This window comes from Zea mays, chromosome 10, assembly GCF_902167145.1.
Source record: "Zea mays cultivar B73 chromosome 10, Zm-B73-REFERENCE-NAM-5.0, whole genome shotgun sequence".
Lineage (NCBI taxonomy): Eukaryota > Viridiplantae > Streptophyta > Magnoliopsida > Poales > Poaceae > Zea > Zea mays.
In genome coordinates, this window is record NC_050105.1 from 137,431,928 (window position 1) to 137,458,400 (window position 26,473).

At 46.1% G+C, this 26,473-nt stretch overlaps 4 protein-coding genes across 4 annotated transcripts; 1 reads left to right on the forward strand and 3 right to left on the reverse strand.

Moving 5' to 3' along the window:
* Nucleotides 1-720: 720 nt before the first annotated feature.
* Nucleotides 721-1,335, reverse strand: LOC100192931 (histone H4). Its single transcript, NM_001138113.2, has one exon. The coding sequence runs from the start codon at nt 1,265-1,267 to the stop codon at nt 956-958; it is 312 nt and encodes a 103-aa protein (NP_001131585.1). The 5' UTR covers nt 1,268-1,335; the 3' UTR covers nt 721-955.
* Nucleotides 1,336-19,504: 18,169 nt separating this feature from the next.
* Nucleotides 19,505-21,693, reverse strand: LOC103642864 (pectinesterase inhibitor 9-like). Its single transcript, XM_008666035.1, has 2 exons — nt 21,259-21,693; nt 19,505-19,582 (listed from the first exon to the last, which is right to left on the reverse strand). The coding sequence occupies exons 1-2, from the start codon at nt 21,691-21,693 to the stop codon at nt 19,505-19,507; spliced, it is 513 nt and encodes a 170-aa protein (XP_008664257.1).
* Nucleotides 21,694-22,493: 800 nt separating this feature from the next.
* LOC103641920 (organelle RRM domain-containing protein 6, chloroplastic) lies at nt 22,494-23,766 on the forward strand. The gene is made up of 4 exons (XM_008665228.4): nt 22,494-22,791; nt 23,004-23,072; nt 23,153-23,259; nt 23,336-23,766. Exons 1-4 carry the CDS (start codon nt 22,572-22,574, stop codon nt 23,390-23,392), a joined length of 453 nt encoding a protein of 150 aa, XP_008663450.1. The 5' UTR covers nt 22,494-22,571; the 3' UTR covers nt 23,393-23,766.
* Nucleotides 23,687-26,156, reverse strand: LOC100273483 (uncharacterized). The gene is made up of 6 exons (NM_001147920.1): nt 26,000-26,156; nt 25,760-25,885; nt 25,521-25,632; nt 25,348-25,409; nt 24,813-25,148; nt 23,687-24,729 (listed from the first exon to the last, which is right to left on the reverse strand). The coding sequence occupies exons 1-6, from the start codon at nt 26,012-26,014 to the stop codon at nt 24,019-24,021; spliced, it is 1,362 nt and encodes a 453-aa protein (NP_001141392.1). The 5' UTR covers nt 26,015-26,156; the 3' UTR covers nt 23,687-24,018.
* Between the last annotated feature and the right edge of the window lie 317 nt (nt 26,157-26,473).

The window sequence follows — 26,473 nt, forward strand, 5'->3', positions numbered from 1 at the left end:
TAGTCTTGAGTCGCAAAATGTTTGATCCATGAAACATATTACCAAATCCAGGCGTTCATTTTACAGATTGTAGGTTTGTCAGCTTGCAGATGGAATCATGATAGTACTAGTGTAATACTTGAGACCGAGTAGCACGGATGCACCCATTATCAATTACCTAACGCCTCGTTTGGATCATTGGAATTTAATTCCATTCTAATAATAGTAATTTAGGCATATATCAATTAAGCTAATTCGGTTTTATGCAAAATATATTTGTATATTATTATTAGCAAGATGTCGGAGATATTTATATGCTACATTTTTACTATAGAAGAGTAAGACGAAGAGTGTCATGTAATTTACAGAGTAGAAACAAATTCTACTAATGCATAAAATCAATTCTCATCCTCCACCCCATGAATTTGAGATAGGCTTATATCTAAACTTTGGAAAGTGGTGGAATGTCAAATTCCAAACTAAATAAGTTACTTTATTGAGTGAATTCCAATTCCTCTAAAATGAAGGGATCCAAACGCCCCGTAAGAACAAATGATCCAAACTGAAACTGAACATGATAGCAGGGACCCGTTGTCAACAATATGGGTAGAACTTTACTTGAAGCAAAAGAGATCAGACCAATTCAAAATAAGACGAGTTGTTGCAGCTTTTATCAGCATCAAATCGAACTGCCACCGTCGTATCAAAGTGTAAAAGCATGAGGGGTACTACCGTCGTATCAAAGAGTAAAAGCATGAGGGGTACTGTATCCATATCAAACGGATTATCTTGATCCAGAACAATGAGGATAGAACCGAGGGCTTTCCATTGATAATAGCTGTGAAAATATTACACCAAATGGGCTAGAAACTGGAACACCTCGAAACGAAGATACAGAACAAACTACAGTAGACCGGCCAACTAGACACACAACCGACCACGGCCGTCATATCAAAGCATCAGAAGGGGAGGCGGCCTAGCCGCCGAAGCCGTAGAGCGTGCGGCCCTGGCGCTTGAGCGCGTAGACGACATCCATGGCGGTGACGGTCTTGCGGCGAGCGTGCTCGGTGTAGGTGACGGCGTCGCGGATGACGTTCTCGAGGAAGATCTTGAGCACGCCGCGGGTCTCCTCGTAGATGAGCCCAGAAATGCGCTTGACGCCGCCCCTCCTGGCCAGCCTACGGATCGCCGGCTTCGTGATGCCCTGGATGTTGTCGCGCAGCACCTTGCGGTGGCGCTTGGCGCCGCCCTTGCCCAGCCCCTTGCCGCCCTTGCCGCGCCCCGACATCGCCGAAACCGAGAGCTACGCGGACGGAGGAGGAGAATCGTGCCGTTGTGCGGGTTGTTGTTGTTGTTGCAGATCTTTGGGTGGGAGGGGGGTTTATAGGTGGGGTTTGGGAGGGAACGCGGAAGTTTGGAGGAACGCGGAGCGGGAGGTGGCTTGGGTCGATCCGTGGGACGGTGGGGCTGGCGCGTTGGATCGGGACCAGAGGGGAGGGATGCGAGGAGGGGTGTCGGCACGGATCGATGACGTGGCGGGGAGCGCGAGGAGGTCTGGATTTGCAGAACGGTGCCGAGGATTTTGGGCTGGTTCTGGTACAACTTGGGCTGTACTGGATTGTCTGGCCCGGAGGCTTAGCAAGACCATGGTGCTGGCTGCTGGTCATCACTCATCCGTAACTTTACTTTTCTATGGCGAGAAAAGTATAGAATCAGCTCTGTTAATAACCACCGTAATTTTACTTTTCTATACAACAAAAAATATAACGAATTTGCACCGTCACGAGAAGGTAACGAGCATCAGAGTTTTCTATACCTTCCTCACGTTTCTATTATTGATAAATATAAATACCTCCAATGATTATTTTAGCATTATCTACAATGTTGTTGTAGATTAGATTTGCACCAACTCTCCATAAAATCGACAGGTTTCTAGACCTTACCAAACTATCCGAATAGATAGGCTTCACCTCCAATTGTTAAACAGAGAAACACAGTATATTGGTCTTGATACGTTCAGAGAGGAGATAGGCTACGTTGGATCCAGCAGCTGTGAGCTTAGCAGTTAGCACATATTGCCTGGTAGACATTGGACAGCTACTAGTTCTTAAGGCCGTTTGGCAAGGCTCTGATTTATCAAAAACAGCTCGTTTTTACTGACAACAGTATTTTTGTTGGAGCTAAAGACATTTTGTAATTCGTTTGGCATATAAGTCTTATTCTGGAATTAGAGCCATTTCCATATATTAAAGTAGGTCATTCACGGCTTAAACGGTTTTTTATTGCGGTTTAAAAAAACTAGGACACTGGCCTAAATAATTTTATCACTCATTTTTTTGTCTGTTGCTGGTGGGACCGTCTGTGTCTATAATTTATGGGTCCAATGGAATATTGGCGAAGCCTACAAATAATAATGGCAAAATTGTCAATTGTAGAAATTTGTTATTTTGGCACTCATAGTTTTGGTTGTTTGTTATTATGACATCTCGTGTCTCTGACTTGTGGAATCATCTGTGTATATAATTTGTAGGTCTGATGGCATACTGGCGAAGCCACAAATGATAATTGTAATACCCAGTTTGTAAATAACACGAAGAGAGTAGATCTCATTATATGTTTTTGCCCCATACTCATCATAACATGGTAATAACCATATATAAAGGGAACAAATGACTAAGGACACCTCAAATAAACTATGCATCATGTTGGAGTGTTGTTTGTTTGTGCATCTAATAAAAATAATAATAACATAAATCAAAATATAATAATGAGTTGAGAATTTGGATTTAACCCAAAAGTACAATTTAGGAAATTGGAAATAATATAGACAAGGAAGGAGAGAAATACTATACCAAACAAAATAAAATTTATAAATAAATAAATTCATGCCACCCTGGTATGTTCAAATTGAATATTTCATTTGAGTATAAATTCGCTATGAGATTTGAATTCAAATTTTAGATTTGAAATAAAAGGGAAAACAAAACAGAAAAAAAAGAAAAGAAGAAAGAAAAAAGGAAAATATTCACTAGGTCGATCTTCGCCTTTTCGGCCCACCTCACCCAGCGGCCGTCTAGCCCGCTCCGCGCGCCTTAAGCCCTTTCCGTCTTCCACTGCCGGGCGGACCCCATCTGTTTGTGTCGTACGCGTGCGCTGGTCGTTGAAGCCTGGCGCTGACATAATGCCCCACGCGCCAGTTTCACCTCCCCTAACCGGCGGCGCTCGTAACCGGCCGCGCAAATCGCGCGCACGCCAGCCCAATCTCCGCTGGGGTGGTTACACCAGCTCCAGGTGTATAAATCCAATACGTCGGGACCTTGTTCCCCTTTCCCTATCGTGCCGCGGCCGACCACAGTGAGAAGGGGGGAACACAAGGAAACGGGCCGCCACCGGGGGTTCTCGGCGGCGACGGGATTTGTGCTCTAGCACGGTTACCCGTAGAAGCTCCGAGGAGTGTTAATCGGAGGGTGACTAGCTGAAGCCCTAGGAATTTCTCGCCGGACGCGCATCACCGCCGCGGACGCCTACTGCCGTAGCCGTGCTGCGTCGCCATACAATCGTAGGTAATAATGGCCCAACCCTATTCACGATACCGTGTGCTTCACGCAGGACTCCGCAGGGAGGGCTTTGGGGCATTGGACGACCAGCAGGGGCTCGTCGCAGTGACCGCCGTCGTTCGGCCGTGGGTAAGATGACGCGACCTGATGCCGAGGAAGATGGCTTAGCGACCGTTGGATCGGCAGGGAGCGCTGAGGATTAGAAAAATATATCGTTTCAGCTGGGGTCAAACCTTTTCCTAAATATTTTTGATGGTTAAATGCCCAACACAAATAATTGGACTAACTAGTTTGCTTTAGATTATATATTCTACAGGTGCCAAAGGTTCAACACAGACCAATAAAAAGATCAAAGTTAGGGTTCAAAACAAAGGAGCAAAAGAAACTGAAGAGAACCCTGGTCTGGCGCACCGGACTGTCCGGTGTGCCACCGGACTGTGTCCGGTGCACCACCGAACAGTGTCCGGTGCCCAGGGCCGTACTCCTTCAAACTTGCCACCTTCGGGTTTTCTAAAGAGCTGCTCCGCTATAATTCACCGAACTGTCTGGTGGGTCACCAGACTGTCCGGTGTGCCAAGCGGAGCAACGGCTACTGCGCTAACGATCGTCTGCAAAAGTGAACAGTGAACGTGAACAGTGCGCGGATAGTTCGCGCAGAGTCAGAGCAGCGTTAGAAGGCACACCAGACAGTGAACAGTGCCTGTCCGGTGGCGCACCGGACTGTCTGGTGCGTCCATCGACAGCAGCCCTCTCCAACGGCTATTTTGGTGTGTAAGGAAAATGGACCCCGGGCCATTTGGCTAATTGAGTTTTGGTGTTTGATGAACAACACAATCCGTGAACTAATAAGTTTCCTAGTGTTTGTGTTTGTAGTTCACAGGATGCGAAGAGAATTGGACCAAGGCAATGAGGATGCAACACCTCAAAAGAAGACATAAAAAGATGCATAGAAGTCCAAGACTCAAGAACAAAGAAGCCCGAAGAAATCAGCGAAGAAATCCAAGTCAAGGGCTGTCAGCCAGCGCCAGGTGGCGCACCGGACATCGGTGTCCGGTGTGCACCGGACTGTCCGGTGAGGCACCGAACAGTCTGCGCAGAGAGGCCGCAGAATGGCACTCTCTGGCTGTAGCACCGGACTGTCCGGTGTGCACCGGACTGTCCGGTGTGCCAACGGGCAGAAAGGCAACGGTCGGATCCAACGGTCGACTGCTACAGGCGCCAACGGTCGGCTGACGTGGCGTGCACCGGACATCTACTGTTCAGTGTCCGGTGGTGCACCGGACTGTCCGGTGCACCCGTCGACAGAAAGCTGATGCTTTCTGTCCAACGGCTAGTTGGGGGTGTGGAGGCTATAAATACCACCCCAACCGGCCATTCTCTAGTGTGAGAGCCCAAGCAACATTCCAATACACATAGTGCATATCTCCAAGTGCTCAAACACCCAAGTGCTTAATAGAATCACTCGGTGATTAGCGTAGGTGCTTTGCGAAGTGCTTAGGTTAGTTAGACCGCTTTAGCGCTTGCTCTAGGTGAATCCTAGTTAGTTGAGTGAGTTTAGATAAACCTCACAACCCCTCGGCTCTTGCGCGAGCCGTTGTAATTGTACCGAGTGGGGCGAGAGTCTTGCGAGACCGTGACAACCGCGTTTGTGTCACGGCCGCCACCGTGTACCGGAGGGAACGAGGCCCGCGGCGTTTCGGCCGGAAGCTCGATAGTGGAGACGGCGGGGAGCGTCCGAGAGGAGCCGGAAGCGGAGCACCACTTGCGCGTGGAGAAGGCCCGCGGCTCTCTACGGAGTTACTCGACCGTGGTGCTTGGCCCTCGCGTGGGCTTCCCTTTGCGTAGGGGCACCAACGAGGATTAGTCGGGACCTTGCGCGGTTCCGGATACCTCGGTAAAAATACCGGCGTCATCCACGAGAGTTTGCTTCTCTACTTAGCTCTTTACATTCCGCATTTATATTAAGCATTTAAGTTTCAATCTTGTAGTCATACTTATCTAGTGTAGATTGGAACTTAGCCTTTTGCGGTAGAGATAGCAACACTTAGACAAAACCTAGTTTGCACATTTTAGTTTTGATTACTTGCATAGGTTTTGCTCTAGGGATTTAACTGTGGCCTAGTTTAGTAAAAGTTTTAGAAGTCCTAATTCACCCCCCCCCCTCTTAGGCGTCACCCGTTTTCTACAATTGGTATCAGAGCCCGGTTTGGCTCATTTGAAACGCTTTAGCTTCACCGCTAAAAGAGCCGACGCTTTTTAGAGGAAGGGATGGATACCCATAGGCCACCACACTTCGACGGCACTAACTTCCCATATTATAGTGCTAGAATGGCTTGTTACCTAGAGGCCGTTGATCTAGGTGTTTGGAGAGTCACTCGTGACGGGATGAAACCTCCCAAGAATCCCGAGAAACCCACCACGAGTGAGGAAAAAGAAATCCATTTAAATGCTAGAGCCAAAAATTGCTTGTATGAATCTCTTAGCATGGATATTTTCAATCAAGTATTTACCTTGAAAACTGCTAATGAGATTTGGCTAAAATTGCATGAGCTCCATGACGGCACATCCAATGTCCGTGAGCAAAAACATTGCCTAGTCTTAAATGAGTATAATTCTTTTGCTATGAAAGATGATGAGCTTGTTAGAGACATGTATTCTCGCTTGAATCTAATTATCAATGAGCTCAATTCTATTGGCATTAATAAGCTAGGTGATGCGGACATTGTGAGGAAGATTATCTCCCTGCTACCACAACAAAAATATGGGAGCATCATCACCATCCTTCACAACATGGAGGATTTGAGCAACATGACCCCGACCATTGTGATTGGGAAAATCGCGGCCTTTGAGATGTCGCGAAAAATGAGTCGGGGAGAGGAGCCAACTTCCTCAAGACCATATGCTTTTGCATGTGATGAAAGGAAGGGCAAAAAGAAGGCTCCCACTCCAAGTTCCTCAAGCGAAGAAGAGGAAGAAGAAGAAGAAAGTGATGATGATGAAGATAATCAACCATGCACATCATCCTCCGAGGACGAAGAAACAATCCGACGCGTCGGAAAGGTAATGAGGATGATCCGCAAGATTAATCTAATGGGTGTGCCCCCTGCAGGTCGAGGATCTTCTCTTTAACATTGACAGGAAAAAGCAAAGGAAGAGAGGATGCTTCGCATGTGGGGAGAAGGGCCACTTCAGGGACAACTGTCCAAATATGGCCAAACCCAAAAAGGAGAGGAGCAAAGGCAAGGCGCTCACAAGTGTTAGAACTTGGGACGACTCTTCAAGTGAAGATGAACCTCCAAGGACGCGCAGCCACCGGTCCTCGTCACGATCATCACGGTCATCACACAAATGCCTTATGGCAAGAGGTAACAAAAGCATTCCATCCTCTAGTGATGAAAGTAGTAGTGATGATGAAGGTGAGGGAAAGGCCTCTCTAGAAGAACTTGTGGAAGCCGTAAATTTTTTCCAGGATGTTTGCACTAAGCAAAAAGCTCAACTTAAAACTTTGAAAAATAAGTTGATTAGCTCTCAAAATGATTACAAAGGTTTGCTAGAAAAATTTGAAACTTTTGCAAACTTAAATAGTGAGCTATCAACTAAAATTGAGCTATTAGAGTCTAGTGCTCCATCCACTGCTACCGATGATAGCCTTATTAAAAAGAGTGAAAAACTTAAGGCTAAGTTAGCTAGCTCCCAAGAAGCTATTGAAAATTTGCTAGAGAAAATGGAAATTCTTAGCATACACAATAATGAGCTAACTACTAAGCTAGAAAACATTGGTAGCACCCCAGCAGCATCTTTAGTTGAAATACCTGAAATAATTAAGAAAGATGCTTCTACTTCCTACTTTGATTTAATTGATGATTCTAACCCCTGCAACCAAGTTGTTGTTGAGAATATTGTTGTAGAGACATGTTCGGATGAGGTTGCAAAGGAAAATGAACAATTAAAGCAAGAAGTGGCTCGTCTTGGCAAGGCTTTGTATGACAAGAAAGGCAAAGCTAAACAAATCCGACCTCCACAGGATAACACCACTACGGGAGTGAACAAGCCTGTAGAGGGAGAAACTGTGATTTGTAGGCTGTGCCACAAGGAAGGCCACAAGTCTTTCCAATGCAAGGCGATGACCGGGGATAAACAAAGGCAAAAGCTCAAGCAAAAGCCATCAAGCAAAATCTCCAACACCTACATCAAAAAGGTGAACAAAAAGGATGCTACACCATATTTGATCAAGAAGAAAAAGAACGGAAAGGTGATAGCAATCAAGGCTAACAAGCAAGCCAACAAAGGAAAGGGGGCCAAACGCATCTGGGTGCCAAAGGAGATAATTTCAACCATGAAAAGCACCAAGAAGGTTTGGATCCCGAAAGGGAAGTGAGTGGACCGAAGGTCCACGGGAAATTTGGAGACTTGGCAAAGTTGGGATGTATATCATGGGATACATCATATTGGATCAAGATTATTACCAAGTGAGTTAGTGAAAACTTTGGACCCAAATTTCCCACCCATGACTAAGGTAACTAGTTTTATTGTATTTCTCGTTTTTAGATATGCGTATCTATTTTACTTTGTATCTAGTTTACCTTTCTTGCCTAGTATTACATTTGTTATGTACTTTTGTTTAAAATCATGCATACTAGGTAAATCATATGGTAGGATTGCTTGTTTTTAATTCATATACTTAAGCAAACCTACATGGCTTAAAATGTTTATTCAAGCACGGCACATAGCTTTTATATCACTCCCTAGTAAATGATGCATCAATTGAAAATTTTGATTTCTACCAAGTGTATCATTTAACTTATATGTGCCAAAGTTAGGATTATGGATAATTTGCCCCTCTTGATATCAAATCAAAGTGCATGTCTCCTACAAGTATTCAAAACTTGTATGCACACCTTTAGGGGGAGGTTACTCTATAATCTAATACTTTGAGACTAACACTTTTTCAAGTCTATTTCATGTGATAGTCTCATTGTAAGGAAAATAAGGTCCCCGGAGAAAGACAACAATCTTCCACTGCAAAATCTCCAAGAACTCTCATGTCTCTCAAGCTCGCCATTGATCTTCAAGTGGTATCTTTTGAGACTACATTCAGTATCATTTACATGTCTTCTCCAATATTTGATTAGACTATATTTCATATCATATGCTTCCTTGTTGCTAAAAATGCATAAGTGGTTAACTCATATTCTGTTACCTATGCATAAGGGAAGTTAGCCTTTTCAAATCATGTCTTGCACCTCTAATTTTCACATGCTTTTTCCTAAGTAGAGGATCTCTGTCAGGGGGAGTATTTCTTCATCTCTAAAGGGGGAGAAAAACTCTTTCCAAAGGAGAATACTCATTTAGGGGGAGTAATCTTTTGAGGAATTCCTACACATGGTATCTTTCATGGTCTACAAGTGGTATTTTTCATGGCTTAATTTAATATCCTTCTAATGATATCATTTGTTGAGGGCAAGCTTTTATTTACTTCCTACATGCTTTTAATGTCTTCCTTTTCGGTGGTTGATGCCAAAGGGGGAGAAGTCTAGGGGCCAAAGCAATGAAAACTATATCAAACACCAAACACCACCAATTTCAAATTTTATATCTACTAATGACTTTTTAAGTGGTTTTGGTTATTTGGTCCAAAAATAGGAAGTAAGTGAATTATGGAGTTAGGGGGAGGCTTAAGTCCATAATTTCACATTGTGGGACAATCATGCATCTTAGCAAGTAAAATGCATATTTTCATTCAAATACTTGTATTATTTGCTTGCTTTGGTTGTGTTGTCATCAATCACCAAAAAGGGGGAGATTGTAAGGAAAATGGACCCCGGGCCATTTGGCTAATTGAGTTTTGGTGTTTGATGAACAACACAATCCGTGAACTAATAAGTTTCCTAGTGTTTGTGTTTGTAGTTCACAGGATGCGAAGAGAATTGGACCAAGGCAATGAGGATGCAACACCTCAAAAGAAGACATAAAAAGATGCATAGAAGTCCAAGACTCAAGAACAAAGAAGCCCGAAGAAATCAGCGAAGAAATCCAAGTCAAGGGCTGTCAGCCAGCGCCAGGTGGCGCACCGGACATCGGTGTCCGGTGTGCACCGGACTGTCCGGTGAGGCACCGGACAGTCTGCGCAGAGAGGCCGCAGAATGGCACTCTCTGGCTGTAGCACCGGACTGTCCGGTGTGCACCGGACTGTCCGGTGTGCCAACGGGCAGAAAGGCAACGGTCGGATCCAACGGTCGACTGCTACAGGCGCCAACGGTCGGCTGACGTGGCGTGCACCGGACATCTACTGTTCAGTGTCCGGTGGTGCACCGGACTGTCCGGTGCACCCGTCGACAGAAAGCTGATGCTTTCTGTCCAACGGCTAGTTGGGGGTGTGGAGGCTATAAATACCACCCCAACCGGCCATTCTCTAGTGTGAGAGCCCAAGCAACATTCCAATACACATAGTGCATATCTCCAAGTGCTCAAACACCCAAGTGCTTAATAGAATCACTCGGTGATTAGCGTAGGTGCTTTGCGAAGTGCTTAGGTTAGTTAGACCGCTTTAGCGCTTGCTCTAGGTGAATCCTAGTTAGTTGAGTGAGTTTAGATAAACCTCACAACCCCTCGGCTCTTGCGCGAGCCGTTGTAATTGTACCGAGTGGGGCGAGAGTCTTGCGAGACCGTGACAACCGCGTTTGTGTCACGGCCGCCACCGTGTACCGGAGGGAACGAGGCCCGCGGCGTTTCGGCCGGAAGCTCGATAGTGGAGACGGCGGGGAGCGTCCGAGAGGAGCCGGAAGCGGAGCACCACTTGCGCGTGGAGAAGGCCCGCGGCTCTCTACGGAGTTACTCGACCGTGGTGCTTGGCCCTCGCGTGGGCTTCCCTTTGCGTAGGGGCACCAACGAGGATTAGTCGGGACCTTGCGCGGTTCCGGATACCTCGGTAAAAATACCGGCGTCATCCACGAGAGTTTGCTTCTCTACTTAGCTCTTTACATTCCGCATTTATATTAAGCATTTAAGTTTCAATCTTGTAGTCATACTTATCTAGTGTAGATTGGAACTTAGCCTTTTGCGGTAGAGATAGCAACACTTAGACAAAACCTAGTTTGCACATTTTAGTTTTGATTACTTGCATAGGTTTTGCTCTAGGGATTTAACTGTGGCCTAGTTTAGTAAAAGTTTTAGAAGTCCTAATTCACCCCCCCCCCCCTCTTAGGCGTCACCCGTTTTCTACATGGTGGTTGGGGCTATAAATACCCCCAACCACCTCTATTCAAGGCATCCAAGTTTCCAGCATATTGCATTCAATACAAGAGCTCTAGACTTCACTCCAAGACATAAACAAGAGATCAAATCCTCTCCAAAGTCCAAAACCACTCCAAACACTTAGTGACTTGTGAGAGAGATTTTCGTGTTCATTTGAGTTCTTGTCGCTTGGATCGCTTTTCTTCTTCCTCTTTCTTGTTCTTAAGGCACTTGTAATCAAAGCAAGAGACACCAAGTTATGGTGGTCCTTATAGGGGTCTAAGTGACTCGGTTTGATTAAGGAGAAAAGCTCACTCGGTCTAGGTGACCGTTTGAGAGTGAGAAAGAGTTGAAAGAGACCCGGTCTTTGTGACCACCTCAACGGGGATTAGGTTTGCAAGAACCGAACCTCGGTAAAACAAATCACCGTGTCACTCTCTTCATTTGCTTGTGATTTGTTTTCACCCTCTCTTTCAGACTCGGATTTAATTCTAACGCTAACCCCGGCTTGTAGTTGTGCCTTAAGTTTGTAAATTTCAGATTCCGCCTATCCACCCCCCTCTAGGTGACTTTCAATTGGTATCAAAGCCCGATGCTTCATTAGAGTCTAACAACTCGAAGTGATGTCGGGAGATCATGTCAATAAGAAGATGAAAACGGGCGAGAAGGCCACAAGCCACGGGAAGGCTCCATCAAAGGAGTCCGGCAACAAGCTAAAGGAGGGATCACCTCCTCACAAGTCGCATCAGAGTGGCGACAAAAAAAGAAGATGAAAAAGGTGGTTTATTACGAGACCGATTCTTCATCGTCATCCACCTCCGGCTCTGACGTGCCGTTCGTCACTTCTAAGCGCCATGAGCGCAAGAAGTTTAGTAAGATTCCTTTATGCTATCCTCGCATTTCTAAATGCACTTCTTTACTTTCCGTCCCACTAGGCAAACCACCGGTTTTTTACAGTGAAGATTATTGTATGTGGAGTGATAAATTGAGGCATCATCTAACCTCACTCCATGCTAGCATTTGGGACATTGTTGAGTTTGGAGCGCAAGTACCATCCGTGGGGGATGAAGGTTATGACTCGGACGAAGTCGTCCAAATTCGGCACTTCAACTCCCAAGCCACCACTATACTTCTCGCCTCTCTATGTCGAGAGGAGTATAACAAGGTGCAAGGGTTGAAGAGCGCCAAAGAGATTTGGGATGTACTCAAAACCGCACACGCAGGGGATGAGGTGACCAAGATCACCAAGCGGGAGATGATCGAGGGGGAGCTTGGTCGATTCGTTCTCAACCAAGGAGAGGAGCCACAAGCCATGTACAACCAGCTCAAGACCTTGGTGAACCAAGTGCGCAACCTCGGGAGCACCAAGTGGGATGACCATGAAATGGTCAAGGTTATTCTTAGATCACTTGTTTTTCGTAATCCCACTCAAGTTCAATTAATTCGTGGTGATCCTCGATATAAGTTAATGTCTCCCGAGGAAGTGATAGGAAAGTTTGTGAGCTTTGAATTGATGATCAAAGTCTCCAAACAAATCATTGAGCAAGGCGCCACCTCCACACCTGAGGTGCAACCCGTCGCATTCAAAGCAACGGAAGAAAAGAAAGAAGAGTCTACATCAAGTAGGCTCCCCATCGACGCCTCTAAGCTCGACAACGAGGAAATAGCGCTCATCATCAAGAGCTTCCGCCAAATCCTCAAGTAAAGGAGGGGGAAGGATTATAAACCCCGCTCCAAGAAAGTGTGCTACAAGTGTGGTAAGCCCGGTCATTTCATTGCTAAATGTCTTATATCTAGTGATAGTGACAGGGGCGACGACAAGAAGGGAAAGAGGAAGGAAAAGAAAAGATACTACAAGAAGAAGGGCGGCGATGCCCACGTGTGTCAGGAATGGGACTCCGATGAGAGCTCCACCAACTCTTCCTCCGACGAGGACGCCGCCAACATCGCTGTCAACAAAGGCCTCCTCTTCCCCAACGTCGACCACAAGTGCCTCATGGCAAAAGACGGCAAAAAGAAGAAGGTAAAATCTAGAGCCTCCACTGAATATACAACATCTAGTGATGAGGGTAGCTCTAGTGAGGATGAAGATAATTTGCTTGCTATTTTTGCCAACTTAAACATGCAACAAAAAGAAAAATTGAATGAATTGATAGGTGCCATTCATGAGAAGGATGAACTCTTGGATAGCCAAGAGGAATTTCTTATTAAGGAAAACAAAAAGCATGTTAAAGTGAAAAATGCTTATGCTCAGGGAATAGAGAAATGTGAAAAATTAACTAGTGAGCTTAGCATTTGTCATGACACTATCTCCAACCTTAGAACTGAGAATGCTAGTTTAATTGCTAAGGTTGAAAAATCAAATGTTTGTCATGATTCAACTATCAATCTTAAGAATGAAAATTCTAGTTTAATTGCTAAGATTGATAAGTTAAATGAATCAATTGCTAGCCTTAAGATTGAGAATGATAAATTAATTGCTAAGGCTAAGGATTTAAATGTTTGCAATAATGCTATTTCCAATCTTAGAGATGAAAATACCATGTTACATGCTAAGATTGATGAATTAAATGGTTGCAAACCCTCTACATCTACTGTTGATCATGTTTCTATTTGCACTAGTTGTAGAGATATTAATGTTGATGCTATCCATGATCACCTAGCTTTAATTAAACAACAAAATGATCACGTAGCTCAACTTAGTGCTAAAATTAATGAGCATGAATTAGAAAATGAAAAATTCAAATTTGCTAGAAGCATGCTCTATAATAGGAGACGCCCTGACATTAAGGATGACATTGGCTTCCAACAGGGAGACAATGTCAAGCTTAATGCTCCCAAGAAATTGTCTAATTTTGTTAAGGGTAAGGCTCCCATGGCTCAGGATAACGAGGGCTATATTTTATATCTTGCTGGTTATCTCGAGCACAAGATTAGGAGAATTCATGCTAAAAAGTCTCATTCTGCTTCCCATCATGCTTTTATGTATAAGAATGAGGCTTCTAGCTCTAGGCAATCAACCCATGTTAAATTGCCTAAAAAGAAAACTCCTACTGCATCAAATGATCATAACATTTCATTTAAAACTTTTGATGCTTCTTATGTGCTGACTAACAAATCACTCAAAGTAGTTGCCAAATATGTTGGGGCCAAACACAAGGGATCAAAGACTTGTGTTTGGGTACCCAAGGTGCTTGTTTCTATTGTGAAAGGACCCAAGACCGTTTGGGTACCTAAGAACAAGGCCTAAATTGTTTTGCAGGTTTATGCATCCGGGGCTCAAGTTGGATAATTGATAGCGGCTGCACAAACCACATGACAAGGGAGAAAAGGGTGTTCTCCTCCTACGAGAAAAACGATTATCCCCAAAGAGCTATTACATTCGGGGATGGAGATCAAGATTTGGTCAAAGGACTTGGTAAAATTGCTATATCACCTGACCATTCTATTTCCAATGTTTTTCTCTTATACTCTTTAGATTATAACTTGCTTTTAGTTTCTCAATTATGCAAAATCGGTTACAACTGTCTTTTTACGGATATAGGTGTTAATGTCTTTAGAAGAAGTGATGATTCAGTAGCATTTAAGGGAGTATTAGAGGGTCAGCTGTACTGAGTTGATTTCAATAGAGCTGAACTCGATACTTGCTTAATTGCTAAGACTAATATGGGTTGGCTCTGGCATCGCCGACTAGCCCATGTTGGGATGAAGAATCTTCACAAGCTTCTAAAGGGAGAACACATTTTGGGACTAACAAATGTTCATTTTGAGAAAGACAGGATTTATAGCGCATGTCAAGCAGGGAAGCAAGTTGGAGTCCACCATCCATACAAGAACATCATGACGACCGACAGGCCGCTTGAACTACTCCACATGGATCTATTCGACCCGATCGCTTACATAAGCATCGGCGGGAGTAAGTATTGTCTTGTAATTGTGGATGATTATTCTCACTTCACTTGGGTGTTCTTTTTGCAGGAAAAATCACAAACCCAAGAGACATTAAAGGGATTCTTGAGACGGGCTCAAAATGAGTTCGAATTGAGGATCAAAAAGATTAGAAGCGACAATGGGACGGAGTTCAAGAACTCACAAATTAAAGGCTTTCTTGAGGATGAGGGCATCAAGCATGAGTTCTCTTCTCCCTACACACCTCAACAAAATGGTGTAGTGGAGAGGAAGAATAGAACTCTACTTGACATGGCTAGGACCATGCTTGATAAATACAAGACACCGGACCGGTTTTGGGCCGAGGCAATTAACACCGCCTGCTACTCCATCAACCGGCTCTACCTTCACCGAATCCTCAAGAAGACATCTTATAAACTCCTAACCAATAAAAAGCCCAATGTTTCATATTTTAGAGTCTTTGGTAGCAAATGTTTTATTCTTATTAAAAGAGGTAGAAAATCAAAATTTGCTCCTAAGGCTGTAGAAGGCTTTTTACTTGGTTATGACTCAAACACAAGGGCATATAGAGTCTTCAACAAATCCACTGGATTAGTTGAGGTTTCTTGTGACATTGTGTTTGATGAGACTAATATCTCCCAAGTGGAGCAAATTGATCTTGATGAGCTAGATGATGAAGAGGCTCCGTGCGTCGCACTAAGGAACATATCCATTGGGGATGTGTGTCCTAAGGAATCCAAAGAGTCTCCACAAGCACAAGATCAACCGTCATCTTCCATGCAAGCATCTCCACCAACCCAAGATGAGGATCAAGCTCAAGGTAATGAAGAAGATGAGCCACCTTAAGGGGAGGACAAGGATCAAGGGGAGATGATGATAATCAAGACAAGGAAGATGATTAAGAAGTACAGGGTCAAAGACCGCCACACCCAAGAGTCCACCGAGCGATTCAAAGAGATCACCCCGTGAACTCCATCCTCGGCGATATTCATAAGGGGGTAACAACTCAATCTCGAGTCGCTCATTTTTGTGAACATTACTCTTTTGTGTCTTCTATTGAGCCATACAAGGTGGAAGATGCATTAAGAGATTCAGATTGGGTGTTGGCAATGCAAGAGGAGCTCAACAACTTCATGAGGAATGAGGTATGGCATTTAGTTCCACGTCCTAATCAAAATGTTGTAGGAACCAAGTGGGTTTTCCGCAACAAGCAAGATGAGCATGGTGTGGTGACAAGGAACAAAGTCGACTTATGGCCAAGGGATATTCACAAGTCGAAGGTTTGGATTTTGGTGAAACCTATGCACCCGTAGCTAGGCTTGAGTCAATTCATATATTACTTGCCTATGCTACTTACCATGGCTTTAAGCTTTATCAAATGGACGTGAAAAGTGCCTTCCTCAATGGACCAATCAAGGAAGAGGTCTATGTTGAGCAACCTCCCGGCTTTGAAGATAGTGAGTACCCTAACCATGTGTATAAACTCTCTAAGGCGCTTTATAGGCTCAAGCAAGCCCCAAGAGCATGGTATGAATGCCTAAGATATTTTCTTATCACTAATGGATTCAAAGTCGGAAAAGCCGATCCTACTCTCTTTTTACTAAAACTATTGCAAAAGATTTGTTTGTATGCCAAATTTATGTTGATGATATCATATTTGGGTCTACTAACAAATCTACTTGTGAAGAGTTTAGTAGGATCATGATTCAAAAATTCAAGATGTCTATGATGGGGAAGTTGAGGTATTTTCTAGAATTTCAAGTGAAGCAACTCCAAGAGGGCACCTTCATCAGCCAAACAAAATATACACAAGACATTCTTAACAAGTTTGGAATGAAGGATGCCAAATCCACTAAGACACCCATGGGTACTAATGGGCATCTCGACCTCGACATGGGAGGTAAATCCGTAGATCAAAAGGTATACCGGTCGATGATAGGATCTTTACTCTATTTATGTGCATCTCGACCGGATATTATGCTTTCCGTATGCATGTGTGCAAGGTTCCAAGACGATCCTAAGGAAGTTCACCTTAGGGCCGTGAAAAAAAATCATGAGATATTTAGTTTATACACCTAAGTTTGGACTTTGGTACCCCAAGGGATCCAACTTTGATTTAATAGGATATTCAGATGCTGATTGGGCAGGGTGTAAAATTGAGAGGAAGAGCACATTAGGGACTTGTCAGTTTCTGGGAGATCCCTAGTGTCTTGGGCTTCAAAGAAACAAAACTCAGTAGCTCTTTCCACCGCCGAAACCGAGTATGTTGCCGCAGGTCATTGTTGTGCGCAATTACTTTGGATGAGGCAAACCCTCAGGGACTATGGCTACAAGTTGAGCAAAGTCCCTCTTCTATGTGACAATGAGAGTGCTATCCGCATAGCGGAGAATCCCGTCGAACACAACCGCACTAAGCACATAGACATTCGGCATCAGTTTTTTGAGGGATCACCAACAAAGGGGGGTATCGAGATAGCCTATATTAACATCAAAGATCAATTAGCCGATATCTTCACCAATCCTTTAGACGAGAAAACCTTTACCAAACTTAGGAATGAGCTAAATATACTTGATTCTCGGAACTTTGATTGACTCTTTGCACACATTGCTCATTTATATACCTTGATCATATCTCTTTCACTTGCTACGGCTAATGTGTTTCCAAGTACATTTTTATGCTAAGTCATAGATTGAAAGGGAAATGGAGTACTCGGCAAAGACGACGTTTCCACTCAACTCCATCGGTTTTACTTACCCTTTGCCGGTATTCCGCCATCTCTCCACATTGGTATAATCTTTCACTCATATATTGTTTGCCAAAGGGGGAGAGAATGTAAAAGGGCTCACAAAGTCTCCGTTTTTGGCGATTAATGCCAAAGGGGGAGAGAGTATTAGCCCAAAGCAAAAGGACGCACCACCACCAATTTCAAATTTTTTGAAATAAAGTTTTCAATTTGTATCTTTCAAATTAGTATTTCTCTGGAAATTATATCTCAATTGGTGTACATATTTCAAATTGATATATATTGTCAAAGATCTTTCAATTGGCATTTAAAACTCAAAAACCCTCTTGAAAACTAAGAGGAGAATTTCATCCAGGGGGAGTTTTGTTTAAGTCAAAGGAAAAGCATTTGAAACAGGGGAAGAAAAATTTCAAATCTTGAAAAGGTTTTCCAAAGGAATTTGCAAAAACAAAACAAGTGGTGCAAATGTGGTCCAAAATGTTAAAGGAAAAGAAAGCAATCCATGCATATCTAGTAAAAGTATAAATTGGTTAATTCCAAGCAACCTTTGCACTTACCTCATGCAAACTAGTTCAATTTTGCACTTATATATTTGCTTTGGTTTGTGTTGGCATCAATCACCAAAAAGGGGGAGATTAAAAGGGAAATAGCGTCAAACCTTTTCCTAGATAATTTTGGTGGTTGAAATGCCCAACACAAATATTTGGACTAACTAGTTTGCTTTAGATTATATATTCTACAGGTGCCAAAGGTTCAACACAAATCAATAAAAAGATCAAAGTTAGGGTTCAAAACAAAGGAGCAAAAGAAATCGAAGAGAACCCTGGTCTGGCACACCGGACTGTCCGGTGCACCACCGGACAGTGTCCGGTGCCCAGGGCCGTACTCCTTCAAACTTGCCACCTTCGGGTTTCTGGAGAGCCGCTCCGCTATAATTCACCGGACTATCCGGTGTGCCAAGCAGAGCAACGGCTACTGCGCCAACGGTCGTCTGCAAAAGTAAACAGTGAACGTGAACAGTGCGCGGACAATTCGCGCAGAGTCAGAGCAGCGTCAGAAGGCGCATCGAACAGTGAACAGTGCCTGTCCGGTGCGGCACCAGACTATTCGGTGCCCCAAGAAGTCAGAGCTCCAACGGTCGAAACCGTCAGAACCCTAACAGTTGGGTGACGTGGCTGGTGCACCAGATAGTGTCCGGTGGCGCACCGGACTATCCGGTGCGCCCATCGACAGCAGCGCTCCCCAACGACTGTTTTAGTGGTTGGGGCTATAAATACCCCCAACCACCTCTATTCAAGGCATCCAAGTTTCCAACATATTGCATTCAATACAAGAGCTCTAGACTTCACTCCAAGACACAAACAAGAGATCAAATCCTCTTCAAAGTCCAAAACCACTCCAAACACTTAGTGACTTGTGAGAGAGAGATTTTCGTGTTCATTTGAGTTCTTGTCGTTTGGATCACTTTTCTTCTTCCTCTTTCTTGTTCTCAAGGCACTTGTAATCAAAGCAAGAGACACCAAGTTGTGGTAGTCCTTGTAGGGGTCTAAGTGACCCGGTTTGATTAAGGAGAAAAGCTCACTCGGTCTAGGTGACCGTTTGAGAGAGGGAAAGGGTTGAAAGAGACTCGGTCTTTGTGACCACCTCAACGGGGATTAGGTTTGCAAGAACCGAACCTCGGTAAAACAAATCACCGTGTCACTCTCTTCATTTGCTTGTGATTTGTTTTCACCCTCTCTTTCGGACTCGGATTTAATTCTAACGCTAACCCCGGCTTGTAGTTGTGCCTTAAGTTTGTAAATTTTAGATTCCGCCTATCCACTCCCCTCTAGGCGACTTTCAGTGAGCTTAAAACCAGGGTGGTGATTCGCTCGGTTTGTTTTGGACCGTAGAGATTCGAACGGACGGATCATGGCGACTCCGGAGTAATTAAATCCGCGTCGTAGATCGCGGATTGTGCGATCTACGCCGCGTACCGTTTCGCGGGTGTCCTGATCTGATCCGGTGCGTCGGGGGTGGATCAGACGACTGTAGTTGCATGGTACCCTTTCGCTGTTGTAGATTTTCACTTGAGACCCCGCGTTATTTAAGATTTAACATGCAGTACATCTCGGTGTAGCCCGAGTCTTGAGAATTTTTTGATTCAGTCCCTGCGCTTCTCTGTAATAGTACGCGCAGTCCAGAGAATAGAGAAATCAGATGAATGATTATAGAAATTGATTTTTAGTATATAAATAATTGCAGAAACTCATTTAATTCATAGAAAATTCATTTTAATTTCTTTTTAATCCATTCCCATGGCAATATTTTTGTTTTAATATTGTTCATCACCTGAGAGTTTAGCCATGAAACTTGGATTAAAATTATCCACTTGAATTAGTCTATACTAGGCACTTAATAACTTCAGAAATGCATAACTCGATAACTGTAACTCCAAATTTAGTGATTCTTGCTCCTACGATCTCGTTACAACGCGTAGAATATTATCATGCATTCTATTTTGATGTTTCGTGTGATGTTAATTTTTGATATATCATGTTTGTTTGTATTGTTGTGAGTAGACGAGCCAGCTACAGAGGATCCGGGTGTTCAGAAGGTGGAGACTGCTGAGTAGGAGCTCGTTGAAGGCAAGTTGTGCCCTTGATCACTTCTATTTTACCCAATAATGTTCCTTTTAATCATTATGATTTACATAGGTTAATTTTGATGGGACCCAATAGGTTACCCTAGATTTGGCTATCTTTATACCTTGTTTACCACTGAATATTTGAGTAGTACCTGCTATTGCTTTATGTGGTTTTGGGTATTGTGATACACATTATTCGTGATCATACTTTTATTATCAATTTGTTATTTACTGTTCATGATAAGATCATATTGTTAATTGGAACATGGAGAATCACCCGGGAAAACAGTGTTACCACAAGGGTGGTATGGGATGCCCTTGGCTGACTAACTAGGAAAACTAGTGGATGACTAACTTACCCGAAAGGGGCAAGGGCAGTAGGGGAGTGGTCAGTGTATGGAGGTCCTTGGGTTGATTTTGCTGCGATGGCGGTCAGGCGAGAGATCCCTGCATTGGAGCTTCCTATAAACTGTAGCGGATTTTCTAAAGCTAGTGGAACTTTGTAAAGACCTTGTAGTGTTACTCTATCTCGCTTCTTTGGTAGAGGTGTATGGGAAGTAGCGATCCCTTGGTAGATGGGTAACATGACTTGTGGGTAAAGATGTGCAAGCTCTACATAGTGTAAAATTGGTATATCAGCCATGCTCACAGTCATGAGCGGCTCGGACACTCACATGAGTAATCTATGGAATTAAATTCAATCTGTCATTTGCATCGCATTGTGGTTTACTATTAATTTTGATCTACTATAACTCTGGTTTGGTATTTACTAACATTTAGTAGCTGCTAATAACATTTGACCAACTTACTAAAAGCAATGCTCAGCTTCAACCATTATTATGTTGATCAGCCTTACACTTCACATGAACTCCCGCTTTTAGTGAGTTCTTACACATTATTCCCCACAACTTGTTGAGCTATGATCTCTTGTGAGCTCACTCTTGCGATATATAAACCTCTCACAGGTATAGATGTCCAAACGGGTGGCACGACCAGGCCCAGCCCAAGCCCGACTCGGCCCGACCCGACCCGTTTGAGCCCAGCATGGTTAAGCCCGAACACTTAATCGTGTCGTGCCATGTTGTGCCGCCCGACGGGCCCATAACTCTTCCCGAGCACGGCACGGTGTAGGCCCGACCGTGCCGGGTCGGCCCAAATAGCACGACCCATTTAGTGGCCCGTGCCGGCCCGAGCCCGCAAAACACAAAACCATCCCGGCACCGCCTATCTCCTGCGCCGCGTCGGGGAGGTGGCCCACGCTGTCCGCTAGATTCTCCAGACAGTTGCGCATGGGACCCGCAGCCGCTGACCCCTTCTTCGCACCACGGCGGGGGCTGCCATCGCCGGATCCAGACCGGGAGCCACACAGGCGGCCCACGTACGCGAACGATGCCCGGGCGCGGTCCACGCTCACCGCCAGCGCGGCGCGCGCCAGCTCCCGCAGGCTCCACGACGGCGGGGAGCCTCTGTACGCCGCGAGGCTATGCTCGCGCACCGACGGGTACTGCATCGCGCGGCAGGATTTGCGGATGAAGCCGCTGGCCACCGGCAGCGCGGTGTCCGTGGCCTGGAGCGCCGCTGCGACGGCGACGAGCAGCAGAAGGAGGCGGGCAGCGGCGCTACTGCTGCTGCGGGGGCGAGCCATGACTGCTGAGCTGCAGAAGGGAGCAGGGAGCAGGTGCGCTGTGCGCACCGGATGCCGACACTCGGCACTCGCCGCGCCACGTCGCCGCAGGGAGGAGGGAGCCAGGAGCGAGAGGGAGGAAGTGTGGGAGAGTGGGTTAGGGTTTGCGTTAGGAGGTGACGAGGTGTTATACGTGGATGCGGCAGCCCTCGGGTTGGACCATCGAGGTCTCAGGGACTTGTGGGCTGGATGCGGGGGTGGGTGGGGAAATGGGGATTTAGGTTTTAGGGGTATTAGAATAAACGAGCCGGTTAAAAGTCCCGACAGATACCGGGCCATGCTCGGGCCAGCCCAACAGGCTCAAATGTCTGTCGGGCCCGACACGTTATTCGGGCCGGGCTGAGCCTGGGCCCTCTTCAATCCGTGTCGTGTTGTGCTCGTGTCGTGCTAAAATAACGTGCTTCGTACCGGGGTAACGGGTCACGTGCTTTCTGGACATATATACTGGTGAAGAGTAGGTGGTCGAAGAGGAGCCCTACAATGAGGAATACGAGCTTATCTAGGTGGCGTCTCCCAGTCAGCTTGATGACGACAAAAAATAATTATTTAGTTCGTTTTATTGTTATCATTTATTTCTGTAAGACTTCCGTTATGTAATAATGATACTTGTGACATTTATCTCTATAGATTTTGTTATTATATGTGATGTTCTTCTTGACGCCATATAAGGCGACGCCATATAAGGCGTACCCATTCGGGTGTGACAATAGTGGTAAAATTGACAATGACTAAATAATAAAACTAAAAAAAACTATACAACTGAAAACAGTTCAAAACCCTCGGCCGAATAGTAAGGCAAAGCCGCAAAGGCTTATCCTTCCGAGTTTCCACCCTTTACAATGGCGAGCGCTCCCGCCGGCTTTGCCCCCACCGTCGCTGCTTCCACAAGCTTCGGCTTCAGCCGCTTCACTATCGTGGCATGCCCCTTCCCCTCGCGCACTCATCTTCCAGCGGCCTCCTCCGTTGGGGTTCGCAATCAGCAGCGCGCGTCCACTGCCACCGCCTGCCTGCCGCCGCCGAATACCTCCCATGGCGCCGCCACCAGGCTGTACGTCAGCGGTAGGCGCTCCGATCTCAGACTTCGCTCCTAGATTTGGTAATCCTATGCTAGGCGCCCCGACTCAGCGCACTCTCTTGGCTCCTAGATTTGGTAATCCTACCGTGCATTTTAGGGCTTCGAGCCAACGATTTCCTGACGAAATTCGGAAAAAATCTTCAGGACAAATCTTAAAGCACTCGTTCTGACGGTTCCCTTCCTCTTCCTCGAACAGGTCTTTCGTTCCGCACAACCGAACGGAGCCTCCGGGACGCGTTCGAGAAGTTTGGTGACCTTACGGAAGGTGACAGAGCCCGAGATGAGCGAATGTCTGTGTTTTAAATTCAGAATTATTGAAAATTTGCTCCGTGCTTGCTACTCCAGTTTGTCTCGTGATGGATAGAGTAGCGAAGCGACCGAGAGGTTTCGCTTTCCTTTCTTACACCGGGGAGGAGGAAGCCAGGGGCGCCATGGAAGGGATGCACGGGAAGGTGAAAGATGTCCAGATCGTCGGATGCTCGTGTGATAGATAGTCTGTGCTTGTAGCTTACGTTCTATCTTCTGCAGTTCCTGGATGGCAGAGTGATCTTTGTCGAGGTTGCGAAACGAAGAGCTGAAGCCTGAAGGATCGCGCCCAAATATTGCTAAAAAAAAACTTGATTGTTGGTTCCAGCAAAGTCCCTGATGAGACACACATTGATGCAGGCAAGGTTTAGGTGAAGTTTAGATGTGAACAGAGGAACCGAAGAAACCTTAGGGCTTGTTTGGGTAACCTTGGATTAGAATGGATTGAGGGGGTATAAGGTGTATTGAAGTGTAATATGAACTAATTTCTCTTTCAATCCCTAAAATACACTTCAATCCACTTCAATCCCTCTTTATCCAAACAAGGCCTTAGCAACATTCGGTCGTGTAGCTGTTGTCATTTCATTGTTTTACAAAACAACATTCGTAATTTACATATATAGGTCATACAATATGGTCTCCTACTACAACTATTACACTGCTTGCTGCATTGTCTTGAACTATACAAATGACAGACAGGAACCACAGCCAGTCAGTCACCTCCATCCCTTTTGTGGAAGGCTGCTTCACCAGTGTCAATCTGCCTCTCATAAGTAACAGCAGAACGCCTGAATGGCCGTCCTGCAAAACATCAGCACTGCTGTACTGTACAGTCATACGTCTTCAATATCAGCAAAAAAATATATATATCCAGAGCAGCGGTGGCTGGCGAGGGCGCAAAAATTTTACAGGCACAGCCTTGTCATCTCTCTATCTGCCTCCCCAGGTGCCTCTGACTGCAGCAGCATCTTGCTCTGAGGCGTGCGCTTGCACGGTGCAAAACCTCGAAGGCAGTCTGGAACTACGCTCGCGCATTTCCTTGAACCTGGAACAGGTGCCACTTTGTCTCCGTCGTTGTTTACTTTCGTGGATTCTACAGAATCTGAATTCTGAGCTGTTTCAACCACGCTGCTGGAGGAGGTTGTGACGGACGGCTCCGTCCACGATCCTTGTGCCCTCGTGACCTCGCAGTCTGCTGCGGCTTGAGACGGTTGGTTGTCCTGCTGCTTGTTTGAGGTAACTGTCTGCGCGTTCCACGCCGTGTAAGGCATGCTTCCATCACCGTAGCTCAGGGGTCGGCAAGCAGAATGCACGGAGAACTGCTCGCCTTGAGGAAGACAGTGCATAAACTGCCGCGTACCGGTCAGCCACGGGTGCCATGTCTTCGCTTCCTCTGCGGCATGGGAGGACAGCTTCTTCCCAGTTCCACAACTAGTCGGTGACTCAGGAGCTGAAGCGTCCAGTTCCATGTCTGCCACACGTTGTAGTTGCAGGCTCCCAGTATTGGAGCTTGGTTGCTGATCGAATAAATTACTAACCACAACCCTCTTGCCAAATAGCCAAAGAACTGGACCTCCAGGTAGTTCACACGCCGCCTCGTCAGAAGTGGTGGCCTCCTGCAGCATGTTTAAGGCGCTTGTTAGACTCAGCATGTTTACAAGGCATGTTATGGCTGTTAGGCTGTAGCAATGTTCAGTACCTTGGAAAGTGCAACTGCCGTGCTTGGTGTGAGGCATCTGTCCTCCATCATGTAAACCGAGGAAGCTGGTGATCCACTACCTTCAGCTGTGGTTAACACAGACTTCGGTGAGCAAGTCTCCTGCTCAGACAGAGACGGGGACTGTGCCTGCAGCTGGGGCTCCTGAAGCCGCTTGATCGCGGAGGCGTCGTCCTTGCCGACCGAACTACCCAGCTTGCGCGGGTACGGGTGCGTTGGCCTCCTCTTGGGCCGCGGCGGCGGAATCTGAATTTGTGGTGGAGCCGCTACGCCGTTGCCGTTGCCGTTGCTATCCCCTCCAGAGGATTCTCGGATGACCTGCAGCGTGCGAAACAAGATCGATCAGAAGCCCGTACGTCTTCAGTGACACAGCATGGATAGCACCTGCTGTCCATGGTTGAGCTGACTTACATCGCCTTGCAAGCAACACAATCCATGGATTTTTTTTTCCAGGCAGAGTGGGGATTTGATGGTGTGTGTGTGTGTGTTTTTTTTCTATGCAAAGAGGCAACGAGACCTTGGAGAAGAACTTCTGAGCGTGGCTCCTGATCTGCACGGCAGTCTTGCTGCCTACGTGCTCTGCAGATTGTACCGGTTATCAGCCAGGTTCCGTGCAGTTCTGGTAATAATAGTAAAGCTTGTACAAGAGACAAGAGCATAAATAAAGTAGGTGTGTGTCACAACTCTCACCTTGTATACGGCGCCAGGCACGGCCATGCTGCCGCAGGGCTTCCAAGAAGAGCCTGTGCTCGTCCTCGGTCCATTTCTCCCTCTGCTTGGATATCGTGTATGGCTTGCGTGCCTAAACGGCAAGTGGCCAAAAGTGTGACCTTGGGTGAGAGGAAAAGAAAAACATCTCCAGCCTCATCAGGTTTCGCAATTCGGCCAGATCGAAAGGGAGTTGCAGGTGCGAAAGAGCCGCGCTGTACCTTAGGGGCTCGTGCTCCTCCTGGCAAGTCCATATCGCCGGAGCTGAGAGTGCTCTTCAGATGACCCGTGAAGTTTCCATGGCCGACGTGGTCCACGTCCACAGCAGGCCTTTGATCGGTCCTCGGCTTCACAAACGGAGAAGGGAATTCAGGAATTTCTCAGCCAAACAACATAAAAAAGATCGGGAAAGCGTATGACGAACAGTCGACAGCTGAGTAAAGCACGAGTGGTTGCCTTACCTGAATACGAGCCATCTCGAGATTTCTGAACCGGCCGAAGCACCGAGTCTGTCAGCCCAGCGAGCACGAATCGAGCAGCAGCACAAGGCGAGAGCGTGCGCAGCCAAGGCCAAGCCACCAGCTCCTGAGGGCTGCCGGTTTCGCACGAGTGGAGGAGAAGAGGGAGGGAGGCAGGCGAAGGCGAGAAACGAAATGGAGGCTGGATGGTGCAGCGAGAGGGGGAGAGAGGGCGAAGAAAAAGGGGCGGGGCCAGGGCGCCACGTCGGACAGGATTTTTTTTCCCTCCCCGCTGGGCCCTTCCCTTTTCCGTGCGCGCTTTTCCGTCCGTCCTCACGCCGCCGCCGGATGAAGAATCTATCCTTCTTTACGGGGGGGGGCCCGGTCGCCGCTCGATTCTGGTGGCCGTCGCTGCTCCCCGGGTCGGCCGCCAGCTGCTCGTCCACCGCCGCAGCGCAGGGCAGCGCACCACAATTA

Bases quoted from the DNA above. Each gene is read 5' to 3' on its own strand.
- LOC100192931 (NM_001138113.2), bottom strand. From the start codon at position 1,267: ATGTCGGGGCGCGGCAAGGGCGGCAAGGGGCTGGGCAAGGGCGGCGCC.
- LOC103642864 (XM_008666035.1), bottom strand. From the start codon at position 21,693: ATGGCTCGCCCCCGCAGCAGCAGTAGCGCCGCTGCCCGCCTCCTTCTG. The intron at 19,583-21,258 runs GTTTTGTGTTTT...GTACTATTACAG, and splicing joins AGATAGGCGGTGCCGGGATG to AGAAGCGCAGGGACTGAATC.
- LOC103641920 (XM_008665228.4), top strand. From the start codon at position 22,572: ATGGCGAGCGCTCCCGCCGGCTTTGCCCCCACCGTCGCTGCTTCCACA. The intron at 23,073-23,152 runs GTGACAGAGCCC...TTGCTACTCCAG, and splicing joins GTTTGGTGACCTTACGGAAG to TTTGTCTCGTGATGGATAGA. The intron at 23,260-23,335 runs GTGAAAGATGTC...TATCTTCTGCAG, and splicing joins TGGAAGGGATGCACGGGAAG to TTCCTGGATGGCAGAGTGAT.
- LOC100273483 (NM_001147920.1), bottom strand. The intron at 25,633-25,759 runs GTACAGCGCGGC...CTTGCCGTTTAG, and splicing joins GAGGAGCACGAGCCCCTAAG to GCACGCAAGCCATACACGAT. The intron at 24,730-24,812 runs GTACTGAACATT...AACATGCTGCAG, and splicing joins CGGCAGTTGCACTTTCCAAG to GAGGCCACCACTTCTGACGA.